This window comes from Sander vitreus, chromosome 22, assembly GCF_031162955.1.
Source record: "Sander vitreus isolate 19-12246 chromosome 22, sanVit1, whole genome shotgun sequence".
NCBI classification, from domain to species: domain Eukaryota; kingdom Metazoa; phylum Chordata; class Actinopteri; order Perciformes; family Percidae; genus Sander; species Sander vitreus.
This window is the reverse complement of record NC_135876.1, coordinates 9,764,486-9,785,947: the sequence shown is the minus strand read 5'-3', so window position 1 is coordinate 9,785,947 and position 21,462 is coordinate 9,764,486. Positions and strand designations below refer to the sequence as shown.

Genomic DNA, 21,462 nt, shown 5'->3' with positions numbered 1-21,462 from the left:
CTCCGCTGACTGAAAATTATAATTAATTACACAGTTCAAAACAGCTAGCTATTTTTTAACAATTTTTTTTTTAACAAAAAACATTATTAACTATATACATATACGTATAAAAAAAAAACTAAAACCAATGTAAAACATGCTTTACACAAAACAATAAAAACAAATACCTCACCAGCCACAGTTGTTTGTAAATATTTGGATTATTTTTCTCCAAAATTTGGAATATACTCCACTGCAGCATAACAACTGGAATGTGCCTCATGATACATCCTGCATTAATACCTCACCCTGGCACTTGAAAAGGGTTCCTGAGTCAAAATCTAGTTTTAAGCTATTTATTTTTGTGGTGACAGTGTCTGTACATGGTGCATATTCTTGTGTAAACCTGTAAATCATTACCTTTATTACCATTCCAGTCATTAAATAATGCTGATGGACGATGGCTCACAACATCAAACGCCCTGAACACCAACACAGGTAGTTAATTTGGTTGATTAGACCTCTTCCCAGGACTGTGTGTGTGTGTGTGTGATAGTCTCCTGTTAGCTTTGATGCACAAGTTAGGGAAGGACAAATGACAGCATCATTCTTATTGGTAGAAAAGATTTGTGACCTAAAAAATTCCCATCTAAGTTCCAGTCCACCTTCAACCTGAGCTGACTGTACATGTACATTACACAAGTGCCCACAAGTGTTCCGCACAGAGTAAAGGTATTTTGGATGAAAGCAGTTGAAGCTTTGGTGGGGTGGCCACTTTGGAAATTGCTTTAAATATGTCCGACTGTTCTGTTTTAGGGTGCAAACCAGAACCAGGAGCTTCCATTCACTATTTGCCAAGGGATCCTTTGCTGAAGCAGATATGGATGGACTTTATTTATAGACAACGTTTCAGACCTTCAAATACAGTGAGAATTCGTATTATGCGGTGCACATTTTAGTAACGACTGTTTCGTGAATCTCTTTCAAAGGTCCATGGGTTTTGCCAAAAGGTTGGTTCTGAAGGCTGACGCAGTGCACGCCATTTATCCTGGGAGCCCAACAGGGCTTAAGCACGTGAGAATTAATTTTACTGACCGAAGTTTCCAAAGATTTCTCCGTGCAGTTCATCGCCTGAGGTGGGTGGGCTTTTCAGAGTGTTAGCCTATGGTGTTAGCTAACACTGCCTAGGTGAAGTCAACTAAGTTAGGCTACTGTGTATTTACCTCCGGTGCATATAGCACAGCGTTATAAAGCAACCGAACTTTCGTCTCCTGTGTTTAAATGAGGATACTTTGGTTGCGATTTTTTTCGTCTGTTAAGTTATTGTTTTGAAGTGACCTATGCAGCTAGGGAGCTGTGGCTGTATGCTTGCCTGGAACATGCATGATGCTTTGAACTGCAACCCTGCAAGAGGAGCGTAGGACGTAACTCTTACGCAAGGCCGTTGGTTGTGACGTATTACGTATTGATTAACAGCGTACAGTTAATTTTATAATTAGGAAAATAGCACATTCACAAAAGAAATGGACGGACTCCAAGCCAAACGTTGGACATTTTTAATCAAGAACACCATTAATATGGCACACACCTAAAAACAAGAAGGCAATTAAGACCAATTGTGTTATACATAATACAAATTCAAACCAATGTATCACATGGAAGATGATACATTGGTTTGAATTTGTATTACGTTTTCTATAATTTTGTTGGCGTGTCTGTTTTCCTTAACTTTTTTTGTCTTTTAATGTACCTAAATGGTATGTATGCCTTGTTTCTTATTTGTCTTATTATTTACCCCAGGCCGTCCGTATGTTGACTTTGCCAAATAAAGTTGCTGAAAAACAACATGGCATATTAAACCCTGAACACACAGACAAAGGTTGACTCACCTATTCTTATTGGTCTAATAATTCCTTAAGATCTGGCTGTTTACCCACTAAGTACACACTTTGTAAATGCCATGACACTTCTATGTTAATAATTTGTAAACAATTACCAGCAACTGGTTTATATGAAGGCTGCACTGTATTGCTTTCAAAATCATACATACTGTGTCTGTGCAGCCTGTTATACCAAAACAAAGCTGAAGGTGGGTTAAATAGGTGAACACAGGCTTGGTTTAAAAGATTAACGTGAGGTGGTCTCAAAAGGTTAAAAGTGTTAGAATATCATCTTGGTAATATCTTTATTCATTCATGCTGTATGTACTTACTGTGTTTCCTGTAAAAATCATGCAAAATTGAATTTTTTGTTTTTGTCTTTTATAAAGGGAGCAGCTGCATTCTGTTTAAAAAGAGCAGATGTGGCCTGTCAGTGTAACTCAGTGGTCGTGCATGAACTTGGCCTCCAGTGTAGTCTTCCTGCGATCAGGACGAGGACTTTGCGGACCCAGCTGTCACAGCGCACATTGACGTACAGGAGAAGCTTGGGTGTGTGTGTCTCAAATGACTGATGATTGCTCTCTGTGTAAAAATGCCTACCCTTACCCATGTATCACATTACTCTATATTGTATGCAATCTGTTATTGTGTGTGCGCATCACAGGTGTCCAGACAAAGCCGCACACAACAGGTGCTGCTGTTGGTAGAGTAGAGACTAGACCAGCAGAGCAATCTGTCGGAGGGCTAATTTCAAGCTCTCAGAAACCCCCTCCGTCACCCCCGACTGATTGGTCACAGCCTGAAATCGAAGATGATGATCAATGTGTGACAGTGGTAACTCATCTTTTGTTACAAGTCTCTCTCATGGAGAAATCAAGTAATGTTGTGGTCACAGCACTGCATAAATGCATGAGCGAGAGGATTTGAATGAACTGACGGAGTCTTTTTTTTAATTTTTTTTTATAGATGAAAACCCAGCAGTAGACAAAATCCTGCAGTGTCTGCATACTTTATTCTATCTCGCTTAACAAGAGCATGCTGCAAAAATGAAAACGGTTCATTTAGTGCTTCCATCTATTTCTGCAGCATAACAGTGGCATCACCGCTTGAGAAATGAGAAAACCTCTATTGCTATTGTAAAAAGAAAAGAAGGTTTTGTCAATTTAACTAGATTATTCTCTCATTTTAACTAGATGCTTTGTCGTGATTACAGGATACATCTCTTGTTGTACAAACAAAAAGGATAGGTATTAGTCATGACACTGGCACAATCATGCAGAATCAACTGAATGGTTTCATTATTACCCATCCTACATACAAGATATCCATAAGCAAATCTTTGCACAGTAGAGAGAGTGGCCAAAAAAGTTTTCAAAATAAGGGGACACCTTTGTTACTTGCAATGCAGAAGTTACTTAATTTTAATTCAGGTTATTTTGATCATTCTTACATTCGTGCATTGAGCACCTTGCTGATCTTTATTCGATTTCAAACCTAACATATGCTATAATTCAACGGAGAAGTCCTTCATGTTTTTATAATGTAAAGCTGATACATTAGTCCAATTTAACCCACTTTATAGTTTAAATTATTGAAATGTGAATGTTTTTTGGACACTAGCACTGAGTGAGAGCTGCAGAAACTTAGAGTATGGGGGAGGCTTGATGATGCAAGACCTGGGGCCACCATATTTGCACGCCTAAATCATCTGCTTATAGACAACAAGAAAAATCCACTGCGCTGAAGGTGAAACACAGTCACCAGCTCCTTATCTGGAAGTGTCTAATATGTCTAATCATCTGTCTTTTTCAATAAAACACAGTACAAAACGATCATCAGTAATGGTAAATCGACAGTATGGCACACTGTTTATTTCCAGTATTCACACCTCCTCTCACACACTCCTTAATACAGCCAGATAAAAACATAACTGTTGCATGGGGTGTATTAGGACACTGCCATTAATCACACTGCAAATGTTAATTTCAAAGGCCTATTGCTGTTTTCTAAAGTTTTTAATTCAGGAAATATATGAGATATTAAGGTCTCTACAGTGCTGATACAGTGAGTCTTTAAGTTAAAAAAAACCCAACATTTTAATCAAAATTAGGCTTTCTAATAAAAAATACCTTATTTTACAGATATGACTATGTACATCTTAAAATCTATTTGGGCGCAAGTGTTACAGACCGTGCATAATATGTCCTACAGAACATGTTCACTCAGTAATTTTGCATAGTGCTCTGGGAAATTTCTTTTAAGGTAAACATTCATTTTTCCCTCAACTCGCTGATCTCCAGTTAGACCTGTGAAGAAGTAGAACAAATATTTATAGAATGGCATATGATCTCCTACTTGATGAATATAGTTAATGATACTAAACGTGTTATATTTATATGAAGGGTCGGGTAGTTTGACAGGTTTGAGCTTACCCAGCATTCCAGCCATTCTTTCGATCTTCTCTAAGGCAGACTGCACATCTCCTCCCTCTGGAACTAGGACCTCTATCTCTCCCACACTGTAGCCAAAGTCAGCTTGGTCAAGATCTATCTGCACCCCCTCCTCCTCTAAAGTGAATGACCTCCGCACTGTTGTAAACTCTGCAAAGCACACCAGATTCATTTTGCTCAGCCAGGACTCATCCTCCTGTGAGTGGCTTGTCTCTGTCTCTCTGTCATCGCAAACATCTTTTAGAACCTCTTTCACTCTCAGTTGAATTTCTGGTAGATTGGTTATCTCCTTGTAGCGGGAACACAATGCTGCCGCTTTAGATTGTTCTCCAGACGTCTCTTTTGTCCCGTTGACTGCGGTTGGGCACTTAAGCTCCCAGCATTCTTTACGTTTACGCAGCCACAAGTCTCTCAAAGTCAGCTCAAACTTGGGGGTGTCAAAGTACTGGTCACAAAACTGACGCTGGCCAAGACACACTGCTGGGTTAAAAAAAGTGGGATGAAGAGAGATAGATGACTTTAAAAATGGAGACCGATACAGACAATTTAACTTCATCATTATCAAGAGACACATGGCCAGTGTTACTTCAGTTACAGAGTAAACCACAGCAATTAGTGTCGTTAAATGAAGTCCTTCAGAAGTTGATGTGGATCACAGCATCAGTTAAACGCCTCAGCTCTAAATTTACCCATGCGTAAATGTGTTAGACAAATTAAAGACGTACCCCCGATCTTCTCCAGTGTTTTCAGAGTGTCGGCATTGCACACAAATTTTCTTTCCACTTCCACACTCATCTGAAACGACATAGTAAGAGCAACAACAACAACAACAACAACACTGTATGATTACAAATCCAGCTAAAGATGGCAAGACTGATATTAATCTTTTTAGTAAGTAACCTAATAGGCAGGTGTTGGTTTTTATACAGGAAGAGAGTAAGAAGGCATTGGCCATATATTACACTTTACAAAGTTTAACACTCAAACACAGTAACAGGGATCCCTTATTGTAACGCCTAGTCAAGATGTCAACATCGTGGCCGGGTTGGCTCGGTTGGTGGAGCGGGCGCACATGTATAGGGGTATGCTCCTCGGCGCCTGCACGTTCAACTCCAACCTGCGGCCCTTTGCTACATGTCGTTCCCCCTCTCTCTCCCCTTTCATGTCTTCATCTGTCGTGTGGGGTTAGGGGCCTAAAATGCCCCAAAAAAATAATCTTAAAAAAGATTAGATTAGTCAAAAGTTAAAAGCTCTTTTATACTTTAAAAAAATGTATTTTACATTAACCAATGGTTGAAAAGTGCATTAATTAAGTTATATGCAGTAAGTACAATACAGTTTTGAGGTACTTTCCTTGAGTTCATCCATTTTTATACTTTTTTAGTTGACGACTACGGTTGAGAGGGGATATTGTACTTTCTACCCCACTTGATTTATTAAACAATTATTTTTTTTTAACTTACTTTTTTATTTCAAACATACATACGCACACACACACAACATATACATTAGGAACGCACATTAGGAGATACTTGTACAGTTTCAGTTCTAACATATAATCATGCCCTCACCTCCTATCTTCAAATATTACGTCCCTCTTAAAAGGAGGGCACATAATCAACATGTAACATTGAGTACATACCTTTACTGTCAACTGTACTGCAACAGGTGTAAAAATACAACTTAAGTCGAAGAGAAAAAAATAAATAAAAAAGAGGTGATTAAAGTGACATTATCTGTATTACTGGTAACCATCTTTGATCAAACCTGTCTGACTTGAGCTGCAATCTCGCTGTGATTTTCTCCATGATGAACACACTTTTTACCCTTTCTCGCCATTCCGTTATACTGGCAGGCTGTGGCTTCAACCAAGAAGCTGTAATTGTTTTCTTTGCTATTAAAAGCAGAATTCTCAGTAAGGAAGTCAAGTTCCTATCTGCAACAATATCTGGGACTATACCCAGTATGTACAATGCTGGATCTAAATTAAAGTCAATACCCAAAACATGTTTTATTTCCTTATCATTGGGCAATCCCAAAATATGTGTAAAGTCCCCCACCAATCCGCAACCCCTCCAACATCTCTCTGAACTATTACTGTACTTTGAGGTAATAGCTGGAGTGTCAAACTCCCTTCATGTTGGGCTAGTTACCTTCTGTCCTTCTTTGAATGTTTTTTCCCAGTGTTCATCTGTTATTATAATATTTGCTTCCAATTCCCATTTTCCCTTGACCTCCAAATTGTTGTTAGATTCCTGTTGTAGTATCTTATACAATTTTGTATGTATTATTCAATTATATAAATTACAATTAGATTCACTTCAACCTGCTACATTAAAATGCATCTTACACAATAATGCACCAGTAATAATAATAATAATCTAACAATTGCATGTAGTATTTATATAATAATAATAATAATATAAACTCCTTCTGTACTTTTACTACTGCTACTATAGTACTTTACGAGGAATAGAGTAGTTTTACATTGTGTTATTATTACTGAAGTAAAAGATCTGCTTACTTCTCCCACCACTGCATTTAACCATTATTTACTCAGGGTGGTCACATTTTTAGCTTGGTTGGTTTTGCAAATTTTATAGTTATTCTGTTTAGTAGCCTATTATTTTATTTTCAAGCCCCATTGTAAACTGTCTGTAAATGCTCAAAACTGTTAACTGTTATTGTTGAACCAACAACTATACAGTAACAGCAGTAGCCGCACCATGTGTCATTATAATCAGTAACGAAAAATTCAGCCCAAGCAACTGCTGCTGACTCATAGCACATAAACTACAAGTCAAAATCACCTAACTGATCCACAGAGTTGTAAAAAGTCACCACCGACGTAGGCACTCTCACACACCTCCACAAGTCAAGTCCTTATATCCAAATAATTCGGCTTCAAAACGTGAGCTACACATTAATCCGAGCAGCCCGGAGCAACCCCTACCATGGTCGTGGATGTCCGGCCCCTACACGTCAGCGGATTTTATTTTGCACAGGCGCAATTAAAGACACCTATCAGTGTATTCAGGGACATCACTTCCTGTCCCAATAACGCAGGGGCATACAGATGGTGCAGTTTTAATCCCCTCTGCTTCATAAATATTTATTCCACATACTCGACTATGTGCGCCACACCTATCATTTGATTGAAAGCGTGTCATAATTCGCGCGCACGGTGCTGAGTAGAGCCTTTGCGGTCATGTCTCTATTATTCAGCCTTAATTAACTCGTCACACTCTTTGTGACAATCCAAGTTGGCAGAATGGGGACTCGTTTTTTATTCACCTTTTAATGCAAAAACGCGGAAGGGATTCACATTAAAGGGGTTTCCATGTAATCTAGGCATCGACATACTTGTATAGACAATTATATACCATGCATTTTTTCTTTTCTTATGTTTAATGATAAATATTGGAATAGACGTTTCAGCATACATTAATAATCTCTAATATCTGCGGGGTTACATAAGGGATTTGATAGCCGTGTCTGCCCCTTCTGAATGTCAGCAATCAGCCTTGGGGGGAGCTGTGGTCTGTTTACTAGAGGGAAGAGGGGAAGGAGAGAGGGATAGGGCGAATGAAGGGAGGGGGAGAACAGAGAGAGAGAGAGAGAGAGAGAGAGAGAGAGAGAGAGAGAGAGCGAGAGAGAGAGCGAGAGAGAGAGGGGGCAGGCAAGAAAACTTTTCACTTCTGAGGAGCCACAGAAGAAGCGTGTGTGTGTGTGTGTGCGTGCTGGAGCGGCGACCATGCAGGTAAAAACGCATTAGCTAATTGCTCTGAACTTAATTAAACGTCATTCGCGATCGGTTAATTGTGCTGATTTGTGCGGGGATAGTGGCCTGCGACTGATAGAGGATCGAGCAAACGACGGATTGTGCCCTATACTAATCCGATCTCTTATAGAAATCCAACATTAAATCCCAAACTTTTTCTGCCTCTCGTCTCTCTTTCGCCTGCTCTCCCTACACCACCCCCATCGTCGAGGCGACAGCGGCGCACGTACTCCGCTTCAAGTAGCTTTTTAGCGTTTAATTTTTTCGCCAATTACGGCTTGAAGCTGTTAAAATGGTAGTTTAAATGGCCATGTGTTGGACCGTAAGTATTAAAGGTATGGATTTGAACGGTAGGACGCGTCAAAAGGGGGTCTGCTGGGCGGCGAGGGAGGAGGGGGTGCGAGTGTTTTCTAACACATCTGTAAACGGAGCCCACGTTCATTAATTAAATGGCTTTAGTCCGGCTAGGCCTCAATTTGCCCTGTTGAGCAGCAGGCGGCGGGCGGTGCAACACTACATACCCGATTGGCAGCCCACAATCAGAGGGGTAAGGAAATAACTCGAGGCCGAGGTTTGTGATCTAATGCCTAGTGAGAGTATTTTCTACCCTTGGTGAACTCGGTCGGTGTAAGCTGCAGTTCCCACCTGGACCAGGCAGAGTTTGTAGGGAGCGGATAGACTAGCCAGTTGGAGACAGTTTGAGGAGCGGTTAATTATCTCTGCCTGCTAACAGGCTAGCTAGCAAAGTGACACGACTGTTATTAGCTCAACCCCCTTTTGTTGATTAATTTAATGACCGTCCAGCTTTAACCGAGAGCCAGCAACGAGATTATGCATACGCATGCCCTGTCTTTTGCAGTTTCGGAGCAGTGTCTGGCTATCACTGCGGGGTTATTTTCAGTAAACTTAACAGCTAACGAGCATTTCCAGAAACACGACTGTAATGCGACGTTACAGGGGGGGGTTCTCAACCTAGCTTGCTAGCTAATTGATTCGTCTCTGGTCGGCATAGCTAATTAGACTACTCATTAATTAGCCAACTATGAGCAGAGATACGTCAATCTGCTTATATCTTGGCTTTTAATTCTGAAACTCGGGACGAGGATCTTTTAAACATGATATACTCTGCAGATATAGACTTGTCGAAATATCTGGTCATATAAGCCTGCTAGCTTGCTAATTGGCTTGACGAGGAAGTCAGGATTGTAGCTGTGTTGGTATTTCTCCTCATGGGTATGGATTGCAGTCTTGTTTGCATCTTGGATCATGAATGCTAGCAGAAAAATACATCAAAGCTGTGTGGTAAACATCCAGACTAGTAATCTATTCTGATTTCTTAAAACTGCGTGGGAGCAACGTTATTTGGTCATGAACGTCGAGTGTATGCAGTATGATTTCAGATCATATTTAATGTACTGGCCGCTTTTCTTGTATTGGTAAAAATTGAGGGGGGGGGGGATAAGTGGTTCCAGAGACTGTATATTCATTGTAAAATGTCAAGAAGTGCATGCTCTGATTTTGATTGAGGAGTTTAAATATTCTGCATTTAAAACATTTGTGATATCTGATCAGTTTGTTGAAAGTTTGATTGCAAAGAAGTATGAAACGATGGATTTTTTTGACTGGAGTTTACAACAGAGCAATGTACAACTTACTGAAAAAAAATGGATGGATACTCCTTTAAATTGCAAGGGTGTAATTTAAATAATGGCAATGATCTGGGATTAGTTTTACTACTAAAAAGGACACGCATGCCTTTTGAAGGGTATGGTCACTGGCTTCTGATTGTGGGTTCAAGTAGTTAAACACAGAAATGCATGATAAGTGCTGGTCACCAAGCTAAGGTGTGCAACCAACAAGTAAAGGTATACTTTTATCTTGGTGGGTGCAGCTCCTCTCTTGATCTGATGAAATTACTTCCTTACATCACATTTTCCTTTCTTTCTCTTTTTTCTATTCTGCATTTGTGTGAAATAATAACAGCTCCAGAACGAGTAGGATTATCTAAAATCTATTTTTTGTTTGTTAGGAGGAGTCTGGAGAGACAGTGAGCACTGAAAGCAATGGAGTGGCAGAGTGGCTGTGCCCCCTGTGCCAAAAAGGGCAAACAGACAGATCTTCCCTGTCTCTACATCTCACTGAGCAACACAGCGTGCTTCCATCTTGTGTCGACAAACTGCTGGACATTGTAAGTATGGCCAGGCTACACTCCCTGAAAGGTAGAAGTTGATTCCTTTTGGGTAGTACATCAGTTATGTGTGTAATGTTTAATGAGCCCACTGATACACAGTGGTTGGACAAAATATCAAACACCTTGCAGTGCTGTAGCTCTGCAGTAAATGCAAAGTATGTGATGTGGCAAGTAGAACTGTATTAGCAAAGAGGAACCGTAATCATAACGTCCAACATTATAAATTACTCATAAAAACACAAGAGCTTCAGTATTCATTGCTGCGTTACTGTATTATAATTTATTTCTGTTACTTAGTCCGCCCTATGTCGTATATATGTTATATGAGAAAAGGTCCCTTATGGATAACTTTATAAATCCCCCGGATGTGTCACCCTTGCACCATTACAAAGAAAGACAAGTAGACAGGTTACATGTATGCATTGGCAAGTTTAATTAAACATAAAAGTTTATCCTTTGACATTTCCATATGTAATTACTGGGTAATAGCATATGTTATTACTAGTTTAGAACATGTTATGTATGTTACATAGGTAAGCGCTTATCAGAATTCATATCTTAGTGTTTTATTCAGCTGGTATTTAAAAATAAAATACACTGATTTCTAAAAACATATGGTCCGGTACATTATATGTCATATTCAATATCTCCAAATGAATACAGTGTGGAGACTTAATGTTTTTTTGTTTAGAAGCAGAATGATGCACCATTTCAAGAAGGTCTTCTGTGCGATCGTAGGCCTTCCATAAGCTTTTAGTCTAGCCTGGAACTACAGTGTCTTTGTACAATAAATTCATAGTCATGAATCCATAGATAAAAAAAAAAAAAAAGGAAAAGTGCCTTACATTAGTAATTAGTGGCGTGAATTGTGACTAAGGCTGTTTTTTGGTTCACGACTTGTTGGTGCAGGTTGACATTTGGCAGTCAGCACTTTAGTGTAAGTGTTCATTATTTTGATAGTTTTGAATATTTAATAGTTTGGACTATCCAGTTACCAAATATGTCAGTGTGAAGGTATTTGCTGAGTAGAGATCAAATTAGAAAAAAAACAAGCACCTCAATGAACACACTATTTGTATAGGTCTATGACAGTTTAGTGTGCTAAGAAATAGAAGGATTTTTATTAGTGGATGAATTGATCAGACTGCCTAATTTATGCCTTTTAGGGTAATTTGTAAATTAAAGGCTAGCAAAGCTTGCTATGTGTAATGCAACCACACATCAATGAGTCACGCCCAAATGTTGTGCAGCTCAAAAGCTACATCGCATTCAGCTCTTCTGAAAGGAGCTGTTGCAGAGTTAAGTTTGCTATGGGAATTAGCTGACACTCTCCTTTCTTTTTCTTTTAACAGGCTGTTCTAAAACAGTGTGCCAGTGGAGGAGAAAAGGACAAAAGTTCTCTAAAATCTTTAGGTGAGTGTGAAAAAAATACTCTAACATATTATTTAAATTGTGAGAAGAAAGTCACAAAATGTAGCACTTTAATAGCACACATGCATGCTTTTCTTCATGTTCCTATAATAACACTGGAGAAGTTGCACTGAAATTGTGTTGTGCCCAAATAAAAGCTACTAGTACAGAGCCCGTTGACAATGTGCCTGTTTAGAACGGGCCGAATGTTTGGCCTGTGGTATTGCTGCTTGTAGAATTCTTCAAAACCAAATTGTACCCCAAAATAACTTGCAGAAGGAACACGGGGGTTATTTTGGCGACTGTACTGTTATTTGTAAGTTAGCAGTAGACTTAATTAACCCGATTAATTCCCACCAACCACACCCCCAAACACGGACGGACATACATACATACATACATACAGACAGACAGATACATACGTCTTGCTTTATTAGATATATAGGAAAAACAAAGTTTACATTTACAGTGGGAAATTGCCCCTGATGTGGGGTGTCTGCAGGTGGGTAAAAGGTTTATATGGGCTGATAAACACATTTACATTCAGTATGCAAATGTGCACTTCTGTTATCAGTTAGACCTCCATGTACGAGAACATAAAAGTTAATCTTTGTTTTTTTTTATTTAATCAGGTGCTGAATCTTCACAACTGAAGCACGCTGAAGACGTCCGTTCAGATCCCTGCCAGTCTAGTGAGAGTTCAGACGCTACCCAGACGCTTGGAGACAAAGAGATGGAGAAAGCGAGAATAATGGAACGGGAGGGAGGTAAAGCTGAGCCAGAGCCAGAAGAGGAGGGAAATCAACTTACAGGAGCAACTGAAAACGCAGAAATCCCAGACGCTAGTGAAAAGTCAGTTGGTAAAAATGGTGTGCCAGCTGACAATAACACCCAGTCATTCAAATGCAATGCCTGCCTGGAAACCTTTCCCGGCAAAACTGCCTTGAAAGTTCATTACAACTCTGCATCCCACATTCAGAGGATGACATCAGGCTCTGCAAAACAAGGTGGGGACATTGATCCCCCCTCAGTTCCTGTCTTGTCTCGGCCATATATATCAAACAAACCCTACCAGTGTGCTACATGTCGAGTCTCTTACAATCATGCCATCACCCTTGAGAGCCATATGAAATCTGTCTTGCACCAGACCCGCAGCAGGAATGCTGGAATTGTCGCACATGCTGCAAACAGCGCAGTTGATGCTGCTAGTTTGGGAGGTACCACCACCAGTGCTCTAAACACTGTCGTGACCACATCTGGAAGTGGAACCAGTCAGTTAGTTACCACCACCAACTGTGCTGCTCCTGGGACTGTGATGGTGACTACTTCAAAGGACGGAGAGCAGATTCAAACTTCACAAGTGGCTCCCTCCCTCCTCACCTCCCCCGTGGCCTCAGCTCAGGCGGTCTCAGCCTTTCTCACCCTCCTCACATCTAGTCCCAGCACCCTCTCGCACTCCCTCCTCCCCTCCCTGTTCGCGGCTAGTGCTGCTCCTGGTGCCGCCGTGCCTCAGCTCGTGCCTCAGCCTCAAATGGTCATGCCCTTGATCTTGAATGGGCTCCAAGCCCAAACCCAGCAGCACCAAGAGAACCAGCAAGGCCAGCTCCTAACCCAGTGTGTGCCATTCGTAGGTCTCAGCACAGCCCAGCAAGCCCTCCTAGCCCAAAGACTTAACAGCTTACAGAACCAGTGGCCCTCTGCAGGATTTCCCACAAACATACAGCCTTGCCTGGAAGAGCAAAAACAGACTATAAAGTGTGAGCAAGAACAGGAAAGGCAGGGCAGTGATGAGACAGTTGAAGAGAAGTTCTCGGATCAGATCAAGGACAGGAATAACTGGACTACAGAGAACATTAAAACGGATAAACTTGAGGATGACAGTAAATATTCTGCACAGTTTCCTAACATAGAAAGCAAAGTGAAGGTTGAGAATAATGGAGACAATGGGAAGGCACTTGGAGATAGCACAACAGATGGAGACAGCTTGACTAATCAGTTGGACCTGGAAGGTGATAAAGCAGCTAGCCTCTGTCTCTCCCCAGTGGGCACAGACAAGAGCCTCCGCAATAAGAACCTCTCGCCTTCTGCATCTGTGCCCAGCAACTCAAGCCTCAGTCCTTTAAATTTAAACCTTACACTTAGCCCAGATTCTACTCCTCAAAAATCACAATCAGGAACTAGCCCATGTGGCTCTCTTGGCACTCCAAAATCCAGTCCAAGCACAAAAGCCTTAACTAACAACCAAACTCGACCCCATTGTAATGCAATGGGCTCCATTTATCCAGACCTTCCAGTGCTGTCCGAGTTCCAGTCGGAGGTTCTCTGGGCGTTCTTTGAGTCACGTAGTGAGGCTGATGCTGCAAGTCCTCCCCATGAGGACTGTGAGGCGCTGGGCAGAGAGGTTGGACTTTCTGAGGAAGAGGTACGCAGGTGGTTGAGCCAAGCTCGACATGCAAAACAGAGGCAGAGGGCGACAGAGTTAGAACACCTGCGACGCCTGGCAGGATTTACAAGGCATGCCCAAAGTTCTGACAATGACTATGATGACGAGGAAAGCTCACTGATTATAGCAGAAGGTGACGACGATGTTGAAGCGTCAGGTAGTCAGGCAATAGATTTGTCTAGTACAAGAGGGAAACGCAGACAGAAAGATTTGGGGAGGGAGGGTCAGGGGGATTCCTGTCTCACTTCTGACTCAGAAAATGAGGTCTACACCTCTGTCATTGTGTCTGATGAGGAAAGTCAGAATGGGTCTTTGAGGGAGGGTCCTGAGAGCCCTGCTAAAGATGAAGCACAGTGGGAAGTTCATGGTGATAAGGGGTCAGTTGGAGGAAAGGTCTTGCGCTCCACAACTGTGTTTCTATCTGATGCAGAGGATGAGTATGAAGACGAGGAGGGCGGAGGGGCTCAGAGGGCCAAGAGGAAAAAGCGAAAAGGGGAGTTTGAGCGTGATGAGGTGGAGGTGAAGAAGGAGAGGCAGGACCCAGATGTGGATCTGGAGTTGGACGCCCAAGGGGATCCTCCGAGTTCACAGTCCCACGCTGAGATTCCAACCAGTGCTCTGCACTCACTTCCCCTGTCCCTTGCTCCTTTTTCTACTCCGTTCCTTAGCCCCTATGTCCTCTCTCTTACTCCTACCGTGGTTGATGGGAGCAAAGTACCCATCTTTCCTAACCCGCCAACCATCACACGCTTCTCCAGCTCTCTTCTCTCGCAGTCTCTCTCCTCCCACAGCCAATCTTCCCACTACCTGTCCAATGGCGGTGACTGTGAGTCCGCTCTGGATCTCAGCATGGGGAAAAACAACTCAAAATCTGCTTCTTCCTCATCATCTCTGGCTGATAAAATTGCAGCACAGAAGGGACAGTTGCTGGATGGGCTTGGCTTGAGGCCCACATCCAAAGGTCTGGTAGTAGTCCAGGTGAAGCCTGAACCCATTACTTCCATGTCCTCTTCCAACAGCAGTATGAGTCTGGTGAACTGCAACAACATGACAAAGTCTAGTATTTACATGAGGGCAGCAGAGAAAATGAATGCCACACTATTGGAAAGGGAGAGGGAGAAGGAAAGGGAGCAGGAGCAGCAGCAGAGGAAGTCCAAAGGAAAAAGGTATCGGGATATGAGACGTTCAAGGACCATCATTCAAGCTGAACAACTTGACATTCTGTATGGCTGCTATTTCAAAGACCCAAATCCTGGGAAACATGAGTTTGAACAGATTTCAGAGTGGGTGCACCTTCCAAAGAAGGTTGTTCAGATTTGGTTCCAGAACATGAGGGCGAGGGAACGAAAGGGTGAGGTCCGATTCATCAGTGATGGGACCCTGGCAGCAGTTGGAAAACCTCTCATCAAATTTACCTGGCCTCTTTCCAAACCCATTTTCTCCAACAAGCCTGCTCCAAATAATACTGGGTGCATCACAACTGCTCCAATTGTGCGCACCCTCATTAAGACGGAGAGAGAGCCTGTAAAGGAGCTGGGCAAACCGGCCGTGGTGAAAAAAATAGCCCCAGTTCCTATCAAGCCCAAGGAGGTTGTTTCCTCTACCACTGTCTCTCCTGTGAGCAGCAGTGCTACTGCAGTGCCAAAGACCAAGCTTGAAACCACCAGCAACGTCACTATGGTCAAAGTTGCACCCAAAGTCAACACGCCTGTTCTTTTAGCACCACCCAAGGATCCAATCCCTATCGCCCCACGACCGGCCCAGAAACGAAAGCTGGAAGAGGAAAGCGAGGAAGAAAAGACTGATGAGGAGAAAGACAGTGAAAATGAGATGGGTCCTGGACCAGGGGTCACTAACCGCATGGTGCCCAAGCTGCCCACAACTCCTATCCACAACAGGCCTCCTGCCACAACAGTGGTGCCACAAAAACAGAATGGGCTCAACTACTGGACCCCCAAGGTCCCCATTAAGATCAACACTCTATCAAGAGAACAATTGGCTCTTCCAACACACACGTCTCCCCGTACCATCCCCCCTCCTCCCACCCCCCAGCATTGCACCAGTTAGCCCGAATACCCCCAGCTCTGCCAAAGTGGCCAGCCCCTCCACCCCGGTTGTAGCTAAATCAAGCCCGACAGAAAGCAGCTTTCTGCCCCACTCATCCAGCCGTAGGCCACGCACACACCTGTCCTGCCTACAGCTGTCCATTCTGCAGTCCTGTTATGAGACCTGTGCCCACCCTAACGCCATGGAGTGCGAGGCAATCGGCACCGAGCTCAACCTGCCACTCAAGGTGGTGCAGATCTGGTTCCAAAACACCAGAGCCAAGGAGAAGCGCTGGAGGCTGCAGCAAGAGAAAATGGTAAGAAGTATTTTGGTACAAAATCTTATTGTTCATACAGTAAGAAAGACTAATGCAATTCACAGCAAGGTAGGTCACTGAGAAGAGAAAACCGTTCTTTGTTTGGAATCACATTGCTTCTTTGCACATTTTATTCTAGGGCTGGGCAATAATTCAATATCGTATATTGACTTTGAGTTGAATCATATTGTGGTTAGGGTTTGGTATCGAACTCTGTACTTTTTTAGTAGTAGTAGAGTACCGACCACATTACTTTGGTACTACTGAGTACCGATTCACGTTATATCAATTGGTGCCAAATTTCTGAGCGCGTAATTGCTAGCTTCTCTGTCCTCTCCTCTGGATGTTTGACAGAGAGCGGGGCTCGTGCTCAGAGCTGCAGTGTAGACGAAGTCCACCCTTTGAAAAACTTGCAGAATTGTGCCGTTTTTCCGTCTGTAAATTAAAATTGCAGAACTATACAGCAACAATGAAACATTATCACAAACAAAACCATTTCTTTATAAAAGGCACATCAAAATGCTACTTCTAATGCTTTAGTGCAAAGCCAACCTGTGTCTGTAAAAGCTGTATACATTTTATGCTCATACTTTTTAAAAGCCTAAACTTTCCTTTGCATACGAACTTTGACATTAGTGCTTAAACTTTTAAAGGACAAACTTGTTTTTGTGTCTATCCGGACACATTTAACTTGTTTTATATAAACCTGGAAGATTTCGGAATTTCTCTTTATTTAAATCTGGAAACATCTCAGTGTTTACCAGCTTCCTTAAAATAAACCTGGGGGCATTTTAGTGCTATGCAGCAACTTGCACAATTGGTTAACTTATGTTTCCTTTATTCATGTGTTGAGCGCCACCTCAAGGAGCCATGAAGTAGCGACGCTGGGAACAGGAAAATCTATTTAGAGCACCTTATTTTATTAATTAAAATATCTATTTGGCACCATTTGTTGATTCTCGTATCGCACGAAAGACAACGATGTAGAGCGGTATTGATATTTTGTCCGACCCCTAATGATTTGATTTAATCGGTTGTAGGGACAGGTTTGGGAGGGGAGAGGGAGGTAGGAAAGGGATTTATTTTGTCTAGTGTGTAACATTTCTAAATAAATAACAAAATGGTGAAATTGACATGTTTTGGACATGTTTTTTTTCCCACTGAAATAAATGTTTTTATTACACAGAGAGTAAAGTTCAGAAAAAAAAGGTAACCAAACCTACTTATGGTGCACTTATTGTTTTAAGGTTTTACCAAATTTAATGAAACGATTTCAGGCAAACTGTAATGAAAATAAGTTTTTGTTCTACACATGCAAAGCAGTGGCGCACAATTCATTATTTTATGCGTGGGCATACATTTGCCATATTGTGATACAAAATCTCTGTCCGAAAAATATTCTTAATATTGTGAAATTGATTTCAACTACAGTGACAGAATCTGCACTATTAAGTCATTCTTTTCCCTCCGAAAGCTAAATGTGTCTGAGACCGGAACACACTGCAGCGGACATTCAGCGTTTTTACAATAGTTTGTGGTGTTGCTCCAAAAATAGTACGTGCGGATTTTTTTTCTACTAGTATTGCTTAGTTTTGAGTATTCAAACTATTGCTTAAGAACACAGGTTTTATGATAACAAATGTAATCAAAACAAAAATATTGCTGTCCAAAATACAGATTTGCCTAGTATAGAGGGCTTGAATATTAGTCAGATGGTTCAGTCAAACCTGTAACACAATTTGAACTTTAAATGATATGACATTCAACTTATTCCCTCTCTGGTCCTGTCTATCACCCCCCCAAAACTTCCCATTCCCAGTCTCCACTGTCAGGTGGAAAGGTGGACATGAGTTCAGGAAGCTACTTGCAGTACAACGCCCTCAAAGCCAATCGTCCCATCCTGCCCAAACCTGTTCAGCTGACCGTTACTGAGCCTCAAGCTTCCCCAATGGCCGGCCAGCCAGTGCCAAAGGAGACCCTGACGGGCCGCTGTGATGCCTGCAACATCTCCTTTGAATCCCGGGCTGCAGCGAGGGCCCACGTCTTCTCCCCGCGTCATCTGGCAACCCTGAGAACCACTAACTTTGGCCAGCCGACGACGCTCGTCAACAAGAACGGAACGGGTAACGGTGGACCTGGCAGTGTTGTGCCGGGCTCACAGGTCCCTCACTCCACTCTGGTAACCAGTTCTGGGGAGATGGTTATCGAGTCGCCTCCACCGACTGCCACCAGCAACAGCTAAAGACTCAGATCAGGATTGGTCTGCACACTGACTATTCTTGGACCCATTTGGGCTCCTCAGATTTTAATATACGAATTTGAGCACTAATCCTCGAAAGCTAATATTCTTAAGTTTTTGAAGTTGGCTCCCCCTGCACCCGCTATTCCTCGCTCAACCTTCACTGACTCGAAATCCGTTAATCTATAGAGTTCACCTGGATTCCAATACAACAGCAGACTATTTCCATGCTGCTTAGCACTCACTCAGTTTCTGTCTGATTGTGAACACATCGTGAACACATCTCAAGTCTCCCTCAATCCTCACACACTTTATCCAAACATTTTTGGTCCTAAGCCTGTGGTTATATATTACCTTCCTATAATTTGTAAAGGCACTCAACGTGCCTCGCTTGAACTGTGCTACCCTAAAGACTGATGCAAAAGTGTTTCCTCTTTGGAAGTGGCCATTTGTCGGTAGGCCCGGAAACATTTTGGGATTATAACATGAAATAATCACACAAATAACTGTTTTCTCCTGTGGAATTGTTTTTATCATGCCTACTTTCACTTCTAGGGCAAAAATTGCTTGGATATAATATGACTGGACTTAACTATTGGGTGAGAAAGAGCTGGTATTGACCGTCACCTTTTTTTTATTTGCTACGGGAGTGTGATCTGAAGAGTGTTGTGTCCACTCATTTGGGATAAAAAAAAGAGGTACTTTTAGAGAGAATAGGGCTGTTGAATTGTCCCCATTTACATGTTCATAGTTTTCACGACAATCCAAAAAGACAGGGCAAAAAGAGAGGCTGAGGAAAGTAGAATCTTGGCATACCGCACTTTGACACATTTTACATTGTTTGATATGTTTTTAAGCATTCTAATGCAAGTGTCTTTTTATGGAAAGATACATTAATGCATGTTGGATGCCTTAATATAAATCACAAATAAATTGATTTTTGCTAGTCTAATGAAACATGCTTTAAGTGTGAGCATAATATTGTGCAAGAAGCAGACCTGGGTATGTAAATGAAGGAGAGCTCTGTTCCAAAATGCTTTTATATCCATCTTTAGGGGAAACCTCTGAATGTCATATTCTGTACCTAGAACATAACAAATCCTGCCTGTAAAGTTGTCAGCATTCTCTTGGCCAAGGACTATAATTACATAATTACCAACTATCTTGTTTTTACAACAAATTCCTTTTGATCCTGTGGATTTCACTTTTCCTCCAAATGGTGTATATCTCATTTTGAAATGCAGCTCTTCAAACCTGTTGGGGGGGGGGAGGGGGATAAATGTTTTCACCTACTGTGGGTGTGTTAGAAGTATGACCGCCTTAAGAAGAAACCCCACCAGGTATATAAATTCAAGCTCTTGTATAATGTTAGTGAATTAATTTCATCCTCACCTGGCACGGAGGGTCAGACCCGATTTTCGTAAAAAATTACGGTTTTCTTTGCCATGAATACTGTGCAGGAAAAAACAGGACAGGCATTTTATTTACTTTAATATTTATACAAATGCCAATAGAAGCAATTAAAAAAACTGATGTAACAGATTTTTATTTAGGTCAAAAGCCAAGCCTGTAGACATTTTTAAGAGAACAGGGCTTGAAATGGGCTGTTTCCCATACTTTTTCCTCCTTGTTTTGTTCAGTTTTGATACAAAGTTACTAATTCTGGTAATGTACGTGCTGTGAAATGAGCTCTCATATCTGGAAACATTGACAAGGGAGAAAGTTGGGTATTACTAGTATCCATACCCGTAAGGGACTAATGGATACTCAAATCTTGAAAGCAAATTGGGAAACATTAAATGTGTTGACTGAGAGCTAAGAAGATGGTGCTGTGTTGAAGGACACATAACATACTAAAGATGTTTTCCTTCAATTTAAGTTGTATATTAATGTTACTATTGATAGTTTTAACAAAAATGCAAAACTAAAACATCTTTTGTAAAGAAATATATTAAAAAAAAGAACTGATATTCCAAAGTAATCCTCCCTTTGCTTTCTGTCATTCAAAAACCAAAAAGCAATCTTGAGGTCGACAGAGAGCAGGAGAGGTGTTCGTAAATGCAAACTGTAAAGGACATCCCACGGCACTTGCACTTGTCCACAATTTTTGCACAAGCTACAGACATTTCAAATGAACACAGCCATTAACACGACATTAAGAAGTCACTTGGTGTGGTTTTTGAAACAAGGAGGGTAAAATGTCCTTTAATGAGTAATAATTTGTACTCCTGTTTGAAACTGTATCTTGTGTGTAAAGCAAGGACTGGAGTGCTTGATCTTCAAGACTGGGATTACACACCCACGCGCGCACACACACACACACACACACGGTGTTGCACTGTCCAAACTAGATAGGTTTTTATGGAGATCTGCTTTTTATTCTTTTATGTTTCATTGTCACTTTGATTATCACTATTGTTATAACTGTACTACTACTTATACGATTTATCATTACTACCCATCACTGTTTTTGATTATTATTGATCCATAATGATTTTAAATGCCACCTCTGCTCAAAAACAGTATGGTATTCCTATGAATATTGAACAATAATAGTGGCAGTGTTATGAATTGTTAGATTTTTGATTAAGCTTATTTTCCTCCTCACTTGTACCTGCCTTTTTGTGTTTGGTCTCCATTATGCTTTCTTTGATATACAGAAAAAGAAATAAAATCAGTTGAACAACAAAGCATATCTGTCTGATTGCAGGGCATTTGTACTTATTT

The 21,462-nt window shown here is 41.4% G+C and overlaps 2 protein-coding genes across 13 annotated transcripts; one reads left to right on the top strand and one right to left on the bottom strand.

Annotated features, from left to right (window-relative positions):
• Nucleotides 1-3,691: 3,691 nt before the first annotated feature.
• Nucleotides 3,692-7,328, bottom strand: thtpa (thiamine triphosphatase). Of its 12 annotated transcripts, XM_078281117.1 has the most exons (5): nucleotides 7,176-7,299; nucleotides 5,952-5,991; nucleotides 5,035-5,104; nucleotides 4,292-4,789; nucleotides 3,692-4,165 (listed from the first exon to the last, which is right to left on the bottom strand). In XM_078281117.1, exons 3-5 carry the CDS (start codon nucleotides 5,102-5,104, stop codon nucleotides 4,065-4,067), a joined length of 669 nt encoding a protein of 222 aa, XP_078137243.1. In that variant the 5' UTR covers nucleotides 5,952-5,991; nucleotides 7,176-7,299; the 3' UTR covers nucleotides 3,692-4,064. The 12 variants fall into 12 exon arrangements, with proteins under 12 accessions (XP_078137243.1, XP_078137238.1, XP_078137244.1 ...); XM_078281112.1 differs by lacking the exon at nucleotides 5,952-5,991 and having other exon boundaries at nucleotides 7,263-7,328; XM_078281118.1 differs by lacking the exon at nucleotides 5,952-5,991 and having other exon boundaries at nucleotides 4,292-4,786; nucleotides 7,263-7,328.
• A 604-nt stretch (nucleotides 7,329-7,932) lies between these two features.
• Nucleotides 7,933-21,428, top strand: zfhx2 (zinc finger homeobox 2). The gene is made up of 5 exons (XM_078281108.1): nucleotides 7,933-8,069; nucleotides 10,120-10,278; nucleotides 11,634-11,694; nucleotides 12,324-16,496; nucleotides 18,316-21,428. Exons 1-4 carry the CDS (start codon nucleotides 8,064-8,066, stop codon nucleotides 16,199-16,201), a joined length of 4,104 nt encoding a protein of 1,367 aa, XP_078137234.1. The 5' UTR covers nucleotides 7,933-8,063; the 3' UTR covers nucleotides 16,202-16,496; nucleotides 18,316-21,428.
• Nucleotides 21,429-21,462: the final 34 nt, after the last annotated feature.

Coding starts and splice junctions, on each gene's coding strand:
- thtpa (XM_078281110.1), bottom strand. CDS start 5,116: ATGTCGTTTCAGATGAGTGTGGAAGTGGAAAGAAAATTTGTGTGCAAT. Junction 4,790..5,034: donor AACACTGGAGAAGATCGGGG/GTACGTCTTTAA, acceptor TTTTTAACCCAG/CAGTGTGTCTTGGCCAGCGT. Junction 4,166..4,291: donor AAGAATGGCTGGAATGCTGG/GTAAGCTCAAAC, acceptor ACTTCTTCACAG/GTCTAACTGGAGATCAGCGA.
- zfhx2 (XM_078281108.1), top strand. Junction 10,279..11,633: donor TCGACAAACTGCTGGACATT/GTAAGTATGGCC, acceptor TTCTTTTAACAG/GCTGTTCTAAAACAGTGTGC. Junction 11,695..12,323: donor AAGTTCTCTAAAATCTTTAG/GTGAGTGTGAAA, acceptor TTATTTAATCAG/GTGCTGAATCTTCACAACTG.